At 44.8% G+C, this 12,058-nt stretch overlaps 1 protein-coding gene across 6 annotated transcripts in view; it reads right to left on the reverse strand.

Annotated features, from left to right (window-relative positions):
* The window catches only part of LOC118793069 (attractin-like), a 179,846-nt gene that overhangs the window by 111,162 nt on the left and 56,626 nt on the right, over positions 1-12,058 (reverse strand). For all 6 annotated transcript variants that reach the window (XM_036551024.1, XM_036551023.1, XM_036551022.1 and 3 more), the window contains exons 4-8: positions 9,183-9,311; positions 4,489-4,694; positions 3,165-3,333; positions 2,917-3,007; positions 2,184-2,427 (exon numbers count right to left, since the gene is read on the reverse strand). In XM_036551024.1, the coding sequence (XP_036406917.1) occupies positions 2,184-2,427; positions 2,917-3,007; positions 3,165-3,333; positions 4,489-4,694; positions 9,183-9,311 (839 nt within the window). The remainder of the gene's footprint in view (positions 1-2,183; positions 2,428-2,916; positions 3,008-3,164; positions 3,334-4,488; positions 4,695-9,182; positions 9,312-12,058) is intronic.

A 12,058-nucleotide genomic window follows, 5' to 3' on the forward strand; every position in this document is an offset into this window, starting at 1 on the left:
AGTCCACAAAGTTAAATGCTGACATCTTTCAAAATGGAGATTTATATATTAACATTACAAAATAAAATATACCTTTATCTTTCTTAATCTGAGTTTTGGTACTGTATGTCCTCATAAAAAGTCCTAACACTATTTCAAGAGGAAAAGAAATAATTCATAAGTGCCTTTCACAGTTTTTATTTGGTGCTTAAGAAGCATTTTTTATTTTACTTTAGGCTACCGGCAGGGTTATAAGCATGCAGACACTAAAGACAAACAAACAAAACACTTTGGCAAAAAGGGAAAAGAACACTGAGACAATGCCCATATACTAACTAGGCCCTATTACAAAGGTCCCATGGCATGACCTCTCACTTCAGAGGCATCTCCCCATCTGAGCTACACAGCAACCATATGAAACCCCGGTCTCAACCATTGCACAGACATAAATCAATTAACCACTACACACAATATTTCATTGATCAAAGCGCCTAGGCAAAACACCTTCCTTACAGACAATCAGATGTTTATTTTATCAATGCCCTTAGACACTTCTTTAACGATTAAAATAAATTTGCACGGAGCACCCCTGCACCAATGAGCGCTTCCTTATCGGAGCGCGAAAAGAGCGCAGAAAAAGCTTCCCCGTCCTGCACCCCAGCTTGCTCGCTCACACCCAGAAGACAACAGGAGTACAGGAACCACCAGTAAGTAGGTACATACATTTAGAAACAGCATAAATAACAGCCAACTAGCAAGTGTTCTGATGTCAAATGTGCGCACTAAAAGAACTCTTACATAGCCGCTTTAAATAAATTGCGATTCTAAATTACAATGTACCGTGTTTCGCGTCTTTCATTGATTCTGTTACTTACATTACAACTTTTAATTGTTATCACAGACTCTAGCTAAACCCCAGACCTACCAGCAAACACATTAACATCATAGAAACAGATGGTAAAGCATTATTTGCGGTTTCATCATGTCATTGTTCATGCGGAGGCGGAAAAGCCGCCGATCCCAGTGACGGACGCGCTGCGCTCCTTCACAAATACACAATGGCTTTTTAAAAATGTACTCCAGAAGTTTGGTATGTTGAATGGATATATGTTGACCATATTTGACTATGGTCAAATAATTTGCTGTAAAAATAAGAGTATGAGCGAAAATAATGATGCTCCAGGAGATTAACTCAACATATGGTGCAGAGGCTCCTGAATTCATTCACTTTGCATACAGAAGAGCTTGTGAGCGCAGTCACAAGTGCAGTGTGTATCTACCTGATCACATGCATCCAGGAGGAGGGTGGCCCATCACCTTGGTCTGACCTCTGCTTTGGCACTGTGTTAATTTCTCTTGTCCTGGTCAACTCGAACACTCTCTTCCACAAGCCAACAGACCTTGTTATCTCCTTTCTCTTCCTTCATGAGATATTCAGTGACACACCTCACAAGATAACACCACTTTAATAGGCTCCCACTGTGATTTTGGCAGAAACCAGAGGAAAGCATCTGGTTGGAAGTGCTGCATCTTTACACAAGCCTTGTATGTAAACTGCTTTGTAAGGGCCTTTGAAATTGTATGAGCTTGATCATTCCAATAATAATTCCCTGGGGTTTAGTTTTCAAAACCATACTGACTGCTGAGTTAAACTGGGGTCCAATTAGACATATACGTGTTAAATAATCACTGTGGGAAAAAGCAGTAATGATTTTCCCTGGGTGTAGGCCTTGGTGGCTTTTCCTAATAATTGCAAAGAATTTATACTCATTTTACCTTCAGGCCATTTTAATTTACTAACAAGATATTCTTTAGCTGAATCCTCTGGGGATGTTTTAGTGGTTGTAAAGCTTGGCTTGAATTGAACGGTTTAATTCCCCAGTAAGGCACTGCTGTTGGATACTCTCATTCTTCCATAAATATTCAGGTGTATTTATGGATAATATGGCAAATGGGAGCCGTTTAATTTGCAATGCATAAGGGTATCTGCTCAGCTAATAATAATTACTATGATTGTCATCAATGTGGTCGACTCTGTCCCTGAGGCCACAGCAGTGACAAGCCTGCATCCATGTGTTACAATGATCAACAGGAGATGGATCTGCACTGATTCTTCTCTCATCTGGATGGGCTGAGGGCAGACAAGGGGAATGAGGTGAGGCCATACAGATGGGGTAGAACTGGTATGCCCATGTGGTACTCACCAATGTTGTACTCCTGCACCTTGCTGATGTAACCGTACAGCGGGCAGTGGCCGAAGATCACCAGCATGACGGATATGTCCAATGCCAGCTGCACCACATGGGCGGAATGCCCCACCACGGCATACTGCTCCTTGGCCCGTGGGCTCACCAGTGCCCACGACTGGTTACGCACATGGAACACCCACAGTTGGCTGGAGATGTTACCCGTTAAGTCATTCTTCCCCCCATACATGTACATCTTGTGCTGAGCGGACGGACAGACAGACAGACAAAGAAACGAGTCCAGAACAAGAGATAGAAACAGACAAGCAGAGAGGGGTGAGTAAGAGGAGATGCCGCTTTCTTCTTCCCAGCGAGCTAACCTGTGTCCCAGCTCAGATGCAATGCTCTCTAAACATTCCTGATGTGTTCCTTCTACATTTAAAAAAACACAGGAAGATAATGACCTCTTCCCTTGCCATCCTCCCCACCTCTGTCTGTGTCACACATAGAACCTTAGTGTTTCTGTAACATTGAAATTATGTTATTACAAAGCTACAGGAAGTTAAAAGACCCTATTTAAACATCCACCACTACCAAACATGTCCACCTCTCACAGAAGTCAAACTCCTGCCACTTATCCCATCCCACCCCATCACCCACCAAACCCCTCCGAATCCTAGAATAGAAGCTTGACAGACCCTTCCCCCAGAGCCTTCCATATGCAAAGACCCCTCATTCCAGCCCCTCATACCTCGTGCAAGACCAGCGAGTGTCCATAGCGGCCTGTGATGCCATTGGCCGAGCGATCCAGCGGGAGCCACCTCTGGGAGCTCAGGTTGTACCTGAAAGGAAAAGAAGTTGAAAGAAGGGATGTGAACATAGGCAGGTTGATCCATACAGATTCAGCATTAAAAAGAGAAGATCACTAATTTAAAAGCAACACCCATTTAGCCCCACCCCCAGGCTCAATGACCAATTAGGCGTGGGGGTGGTACTTACGCTTTGACCATCTGGTAGTCCGAGTGGTTGAACATATAGCCACCAATGACCCACATGATGTTGTCGTGCACCACGGCCTTGTGGGAAGTCCGGCCCAGGCCATGCATGGGGTACTCATGCCGGGTCCAGAAGGAGCGGTTCGTTGGCACAGGAGCAGAGCAGTCAGGACCTGGGGGTAATGGAGACAGCAGGCACACTGCGTTCAGCAACACACACATAATACAGTCACATGCCACCAGGACAATGCAACTGCAAGCAACCTTACTCAAACACACACACACACACACACACACACACACACACACAGTCGGCTGCTACAATACATACTCACACACTCACAATCACTAACACACACAGAGTTCACTACAACTACACACATGCTATTTGCTCATTAATTATTGGCTGACATAGTGTACACCTGCCCTCATAGTCTGTGTCTGTGACCTCACAGCAGGCTCAGCCTATCATGTGTAACCACAGGGAAATGAACCAGCATCACGTACTACACACCATGTCTCCTTATGCAGCAAATACGAAACGGTCACGTCTAACTCAGCTCATTACCTCAAGCAGTGACAGGAAGCACTTGGCAATGGGGTGTAGCCCTGAGTCAAAAATCTGCCTCAAACCTGCCTCAGGCCTTCAACAGCCAATCAGACAGACATCAAGATGCAACGCCCTCGTTCAGCACACAGCCACACATTCCTAACAGAACCTGGCCCTCATTAGGCACGGTGCAGGCAGCTGGGTGGTGATATCAGGCCTGCCTGCAGAGCTGGGGGGATGAGGAGCATCTCCTGTAAGCCCCACCTTAGGGACTGCCAGTCCCCACAGCAACCCCAGGCAGACTGATTTGCCAGCACCGGATAATTTGCAGTTCAAACGTGCGGCCACCACAAAATGCCACAGGGGCTTTTGGTAACATTTAGCTACCCTCCCCCGCTCCTCAGTGGCATAGTGTCCCACATTAAGGACTGTGTCTGACCATTTGCGTTCTTTGCACTCTGCCACTTCAACACATATATGATGACATATGGTAGTGTATGTACTTGACTTCCCGTAGTTTTGTAGGCTCTCTAGTGTCAGATTACCACAAGTTAGCAAGTTAGGACTGCAAAACTATAGTATATATGTAGGCTATACAACTACAAAATTGTACCATATAATGAGACACCCTCTAAATATCTACCCAATATGAACTAAAATAATACACACCGCAAAGTACACATATCAAAACTGAGCGGGAGATGTAGGCTGTGCTGTTGGGACAGAAACCCAGCCAGCAGTCTCTGAGTGCCAGGTTTGCAGGTTTAGGGATGCCCACCTTGCCAGCCCTGATGGCAAACGCATCCCCTGGTGCCGCTGGGCTCACAGATGCCGCGCTCAGGGAAGCCACAGTCAGAGACACAATAGGGGGAGTCGCAGGCCTCACCCCTCCATCCCTGTGCACAGGAGCAGCGCACTGCCCCACCAGGGCTGCTCAGCCGGCACTCGCCATGCCCAGAGCAGCTGCTGGGACAGCTGTTGATCCTGAAGCATAAAAAATGGAGAAAGGCATTATTTACAGCAGCAAAGGTGGGTTTGTGTGTGTGTGTGAGGGTGAACACCATCCATAGAAAGTGTGATTCAAAGGATGCAGGTGTCATGGCAGCTCCATATGCACCAGTGTAGCTTGTCTGTGATGCTAACAGGAGGCTTTGTGGTTAAGGCTTTTTCACTCATTTGGTTAATTTCACTCATTTGCCTTTGCCATCCCTTTCAGAACTGAAAGCCAGTTTTAGCCAGTCATAAGGAAGTCTGAACTTCTGCCAGCAACCCAGATTCATTACAGAAGTTATACCACATCCTTTTCATAAATTAGATAGAGAGAAAATAAATGTGTTCTAGAAAAGAATGTAATAGAATTAGTGAAAGCTTAATGTTGCTTTATTTCACCAGTCCAACTGAGGGGGAAAACCAGGCCATATCCCTGTCCTGGCTTTGAGTAAGCAGGTAAATAATCCCCAACCCAAAGAGGATGACAGCTAGTAGACAAAACAGGTTCTCACTGCTCTTCTGACCACTGCTCCACACTGCCCCTACTGACCACTGCTACACACTACTGCTCTGACCACTGTTCCACATGTCCCTACTGACCACTGCTCCACACTGAAGACTCTCACCCTTTTCCCTCTCCAGAAGATCACAGAATGAGATAGGCCTGTGGCCGAGCCAGCCACACCCCACGTGGGGAGCACAGCAGTGGAGAGACAGGTTAGCACATGGATCAAACTGAGGTGTCTGATGTCTTTTGTCTTCCTGTCCGAGGCTCAGAGGATGAGAGATTCTGAGCACCAAGGCATCACACAGCAGATGATTCTGACATTAGTTCTCCTAAAAAGTGGACATGGAGGTGGCCCTGTCATTGCAGCTACAGGGATTCTGCAGTGTTCAGTAAGGGGAGGGCACAATAAGGAATCCTTTATCCCCAGCATCTGCTTATAATCTGCCCTTACCTGCTCCTGGGGCATGATACAATGGCCATGTATTACAAGACTTCAAAAACCACTTAACTGAAAAAAAAGGGTTTTAATAAAATTAGTCATTTTATTAAATTGATTTTAATAAAACTGTACATGCACTTAGTAAGTCGCTCTGGATAAGAGCATCTGCTAAATGACAAAAATGGAAATGAAAAATCACAGAGTGACTCCAGGCACGCTGTACATCTTTATCAGTCTCTCAGTGCCACTGAGTGGGAATCCAAGCAAGTGTCAAAGAGTGATACACACATCACTTTTTGGGAACTCAGGCTTCCATTCCCCAGCTGAGAGAGGGAACAATGGCTACTGCAGCTTTCAGCTCCATCTCTGTTTATTTAATCAACCACATGCTAGCTGACCCAGCATAACAGCTTTTGTAACTAAGGTCTTGGTAATTAATGTGTTAATATCTGACAGCACAGTCAAAAAAACAACTGCATTTTTAAAGGATGTGGGTTTAAATCTCAGAGAGAATGCTTAGTTGTTTAGAACCAATTAAAAATGTATAAATTTATAACTCAGGGTCACTGATCTGTTGTGCGCTTGGTGCATCCAACTAAATACATTCAATTCATTTTCAGATGCTCACTATTACCAGAAAATCTCAAATTAATGTCACACAGCTAACAGATTCACAAGTTCAGTGAAAAATGTAAATCACTGATCATTTTCCAAATAAGTACAAGCGGTCTGTTTGGAGCCATTGAAAGACGATGCAGACGTGCTGTGGTGACTCCATTGAGCGGGATTCCCGTTCCTCTGGAAGTCAGCCTGATAATTCCGTGATGTGAAGCACTGCAGTACAATGTTAGGATCACGTATCATTAAATATAAATAGGCTATTACTATGCCATCTGTGGATGATCCCGGGAGATTACACCGCCTCCGGTAAAGCAGGGAGATTACAGAGGTGGATTACATTAAAGGGAAACGAAGCACACTCCATGGTAGTCTACAGCTGCTTGCTGCTATCAGCAGGCTCTTGTGGCTGTCCTCAAAACTCTAGGGAAAAAGAATCTCATAACCAAGCCTTGTAAATATCTGGCCAGAAGAAACCAGAGAGGTCATCTCTGTGAAACATCAGTACAGGCATTCAGGAGGCCAGGAGCTCTGACCTCCTCAGAAACGCTGAGATGGAAGTGGGCAGGGGGCTGTGTTCCATTCCTCTCTACTGCAAAACCTACCTCTTCACTTCAGAGGCTCCCTGTGTAAAATCAGGATAACATAGTGCATTCTAATAACACTGACAGTTGGTGCCATTTCCTTGAATTCCAGAAATGACTGAAGCATTCAAAAACACCACCAATCATCGTGGTATACCACCACACAGCTTTAGAATCCCTAGCACGCTGCCCCCACTCCACAAAGCCCCACACATACCCCAAAGGACCCCATTCCTTAAGTGCACCTGGTACCCCAGGAGAAGTGCTTATAGCAGTCATAGGAGTTCTTGTGCTGGTATCCACTGAGAAATGTCTGATATTTTTCAAATGTGCACTAGAATTCTATTGTTTGTATTGCATTGTGTTGTAAAGTGTTTCTAAAAAAACCACAATGTGCTGAAAAGTTTCAACTCTTCCTTTTCCACAGAGCTAAGCTGTCTGTATTCACCGATCCACACATGCAGATGGACTCATCTCAAACTCTGTGGTCCTCCACTCTGTGGCCCATCCTGATAACAAAAGGGTCAGTGGATCTGTACAGGGTGCCATGCACAGTGTCTCAAGAATTCAGTCCCACCAAGGGACACTCTTGGGTTCTGGAACACTGTTTTGAAAGTAAGGAAAAACAAGCCTGATTATTTTTTAGTGGAGTTCCCTTTAAAAGGTAAACAAAAGTTTTCAACTCTGGTAGACACAGGGATGCAAAGGAGCTTGAGCATACGACTGTCAGGGCTCCCGCCCCCTAGCTGTTCTGTTTTTGGGTTTTTCCCTGTCCATGTGCTTTTGTTTTCCTTGTGTTCTAGCCCTGCCCCGCTCTCCGCCTTGTCTCCGCCCACCTGATTGTCTCCACCTGCCTGCCTGCACACCTGCCTCCCATCACCTAATCAGCCCAGCCCTATATCTACCCTGCTTGTCTCTGTGTTGTTTGCCAGATCTTTTCAGTGTTTTCTGCCTGTCTCGTTTCCCGCCTGTTTTCCTGTTTGGATTTTGCTGGTTTTTGCCTTGCCTGTTCCTTGACTACGTTTTTGCCTGCCCTCCTGTCCTGATTGCCTGATCTGCCTGCCTTCAAGGTTTGACCCTGCCTGTTTCTGTTTTTGATCCTTGTTTTTCCCCTTGGACTGCCTACCTGGTATTTTGACCCTGCCTGTTTTTGGACTGCCGGCTTGTTTGACGATTCTGCTAATAAATGCCTGGAATTGGAGCACTTGTGGTCCGCGTCTGAGTCCGTGCCTGAGTCCTGACAACGACAAACTGGATAATTAAATCTACAGGCTTTTGTCATTTTTCTACATCTTATTGTATCTACCAGGATGCTGGAGGCTGCTGAGACATCCACACAGACTCTCTCCAGTCAACTGTGCTATTTATTGATAAGCCATAGAGGCTTGTTGTTGGATGTTTAGAGCTTAACTTGAATAAGCAGTCTTTATTTATTATTTTTTTTTAAATGAACTTACTCTTGACCTAAAGACCTCATAGAGAGCTGAACCAAGAACTGATAGTCATGTAGATCCTGATGTTTATTAGAATTTGACTCATTAAGCAGATTTGCATATATTGCCATGCTTGGTGGGTTGATTTCCTCTAGGAAGGAGCCAGTGGCTGTAGTCTAATCTAGGGCCACAACCCAGCCTTAAAGGTGCTAAGTCTCCACTCACCCACACTGCAGGGGTATACACACACTGACCCTCTGATCCCATGCCCTCCAACCCCACAAACTGCCAATCTACACAATGTGAAAGGGAAAAATTTTCCTCCCTCCCAGTGGAGACTTCCCATTAACACTATGAAACACCATTGTGAGTAGGTAGCCTCAAGCATCGCAAGAGAACACCTCATATTGAACATTCAGCCGACAGCTCCAGCATATCAGCTTTCTGCTCTCTCTGCTGTCTCCACTACGGACCACTTCTCCTTGCTTTCCACAGCCTTCGTGTTCCCGCTGCTGTAGTACTGCAACGTGTTATGGATATTGTGATTTAGTGACTGCATGATATATGGCATTGTATGTACCTGACTTCTTTCTTCTCTAGACTGTCTAGTTCCAGGTTAACACAACTTAATTTGTGGAAGTGCTTGAATAGTGGTGTTTCCTACACTCACTGGATTGGGAGTGTTGTTTCACCAGGTCTGGCACTGGTGCTCTTTTAACTTGAATGGATACACTTCTGTTGACTCGTGCTGTCAAAGAATGTAATGTAAAGTAATACAGTGTATCTCACACCTGCTTCCCAGTGTAATGCCTGCTGCGACAGCCCCTTTGAGAATGGTTCAGTGTTAATAAGACTGAGTGTCTAGGAGAAGTAGGCCTCAGGGGTTGCTGAGTCACGTACCTGTAGGAGATGTTGAACCCAGTGAGGTTGTATGCTGCATCGCTAAAGAAGTGGAGCAGGGTGTACCCAGACAGCGATGTCACCTCAGGGACCATCTCATTGGTGTCATGCTCTGGCACAATCACACCGCTGCGGAAAAGAGAGAGAAAGAAACACGGAAGCCTTTCCATCACTGTCGTCCTCATCACTGACACAGAGACGCATGACAAGGGCTTCCACGACGCAAGACACAAATCTATCCTATAAAACATGCACACACACAAAGTACAACCCAGGGTGAGCAAGGAAATGGAGGGGGGGTTTAGCGGTCAAATGAGGTGACGCACAAACCAAGACGGACTTCTCTGTCACACTCAGAGCTGTTGTGAGCCTCAAAAGACACACGCGTACCTGTGTGCTGAGCACATCTCCTCTTCCAGAGCTTCACAGAGACATGTAGTCCATACAGAACAAACAGCAGACAGAGGGGAACTTTCAAACTCGCCGCATTTTAATTGTGGCCAGCCAAGGGTTCTGGCTAAGATTGTCCCTGTTCATCTTGCAGTCGCCAGCATGGGGCGCCATGGCAGCAGTCCAGTTTGCCATTAATCACCACACAGAAGCCCCTTTCAGACATGCACTGAAAGCCAGAACTTATCTAGCTATTACCCGGAGGAGCTGTATGTGAGAACGCAAATGTCCGAATCAGACAGACTGGACATGAGACGGACCTCACTCTGCCAGCTCCCCAGTACAAAGTCTGTCTAATGTTGGATTGAGTCCATGTGTGAACAGAGCAGGTCATTTTCCGGAGAATTCACAGCGAGCGAGTGGGCGTGTTGATGACGTTTCTATCATGCAACTGGCGCGAAACCAGAAGAATACAAACATCTGCTTCGTACTCTTTTCTGCTTGTCTGTATATTGCTTTCCACTCTTTCTTTGATATTGCGTGTAGAAAAGGGCCACATGTTTCTGTTTCTGTCTTTGTCTTTGTTTGCGCACCACCACCACCTCTCACAGGCACTTGTTTACACCTCAGTTGAAACCTGGCTAAACCGGTCCTGCTGCTACCCTTATCAGCAGGACCCCCACAGGTAACTTGAGGCACAGGCGCACCCCCAAGGACGGCCCCCAGGTCACCATTTGCCCTCGGACCTGCCCGTATCCTTTGGCCACCAATCAGGGCCTCAATAGGGCCAGGGATACGGGACAATATAAAGGTGGTAGTGACCTCCCCCACCTCAGTACCGCAACAATACCTGGGAGGTGAAGAACTGGGGAGACCAAGCCTTTGGGGACCAAGTGTTGTGCTGTTGTTGTGTGCGCCTGTGCCAAAGAAACCACACACACATACAACACAAACCCTCACATCCACCCATTCCAAATCCCCAATAAACAACTGAACCCGGAACCTGACTCCTGTGTCCTGACCGACACCCCACTGTGATAGCAAATTAGCCTGAACCTAGTTACGGGTGAAACTGCCCCCTCAGTTTCATTGCGTATACATCCAAATACATGTTATTTTGAGTCCAAGGATCGTTAAAGAGATAGTTACCTGTAGCTATACTGTCAAAACTTGTCTCTTATGATGATTAATAATGTTGGTTAGTAGTTTATTATCTGGTTAGTAGCTAGCTAAGCTGTAGCTAAGTAATAGTGATAGGTATAGTGAGATAGGTGAACTGGTGACTTAACATTACACAGCGGCCAACAAAAACTTACCTTCCTAATAAATGTATATTTAATAATAAATTATGTGTACCAGTAGAACCATTTGGATGGCTATGTGTGATATTTTTATAGGCTACCCAAAAGTACAATAGCTATGCTCGCCTTTCCTCCTCCATGCCACAGTGAAATGAAAAAAGAAACCTGAAAATACTTCAACTCGCAAATACTTTCCGTGAACTCGTCAATACTTTTCACTCGTGAGAACGCAAGTGGCGTCTAACTGGAAAATACCACGAGGAAATCTGGACGTTTCTAAACTCGCAATTATTTCATGAGACAATGTAACATACTACAAATGTAATGATTAATGGTCGCATACTGGGTACTACACTGAAAAATAGCATGCAGTATACAGTATATACATGTGTAGTACACAGTACACAGTATGCAGAAAAGATCGAAAAATGTATATCCCACAAAAAGACTGTCTCCAGTGTTTATTACTGAATATCTCCAACAGAACGCCCAAAAAACCCCTCCAATGCATCATTTCAATTTTACTGTCTCTACTAAGGCTGTGACGGTAATGATTTTTTCTTCCTGCAGTAATAAAGCAACAAATTACCGCGATTTAGCGGTTTACCCCCTCCCCGGCGCCACCCTCCGAGGCCCGCGCAACACAAACAGCTAACCCATAACGTTTACACATGAACAACTTGTTTATTTTTCTGTAAAATTCTCAGGAAGGCTGATTACAACTTAGAAAGTGATTGCATACTTACAAATATTTCACATTTTAACATTTTTGCATTTTAATTCACATAATTCTGTAGGCTATACAATAATGGCGTCTGAAGCAGCATGAATAGGTAGGCTATATGTAGCCGCATTTAAACAGTTTTAATTATTTTTCAAATCAAATGACAAGTTGGTAAGGGAACATTAGGCTAATGGTTTTTAAACATGCAACATAATTGAACATTCATGATGTCGGTAGGCTATCTACTACAATCACTGCTTGTATAAAGCGCTGCAAAAAATTGAAATGTACTCATTCCTTATTTTACGCTAGATTGGAGAAATTCTAGCTAATTTTAGCTTTGAGGAAACAAAAAAAATATAGCAAATGCTAACTGAAATCTATAAGAAACATAATAACGCAAATGAAAACATAACGAACCATATAAGGTAACACGCGCGCTACATACCATAACAAATAAG

The sequence above is a fragment of the Megalops cyprinoides genome, chromosome 18 (assembly GCF_013368585.1).
Source record: "Megalops cyprinoides isolate fMegCyp1 chromosome 18, fMegCyp1.pri, whole genome shotgun sequence".
In the NCBI taxonomy this organism is placed as follows: Eukaryota; Metazoa; Chordata; class Actinopteri; order Elopiformes; family Megalopidae; genus Megalops; species Megalops cyprinoides.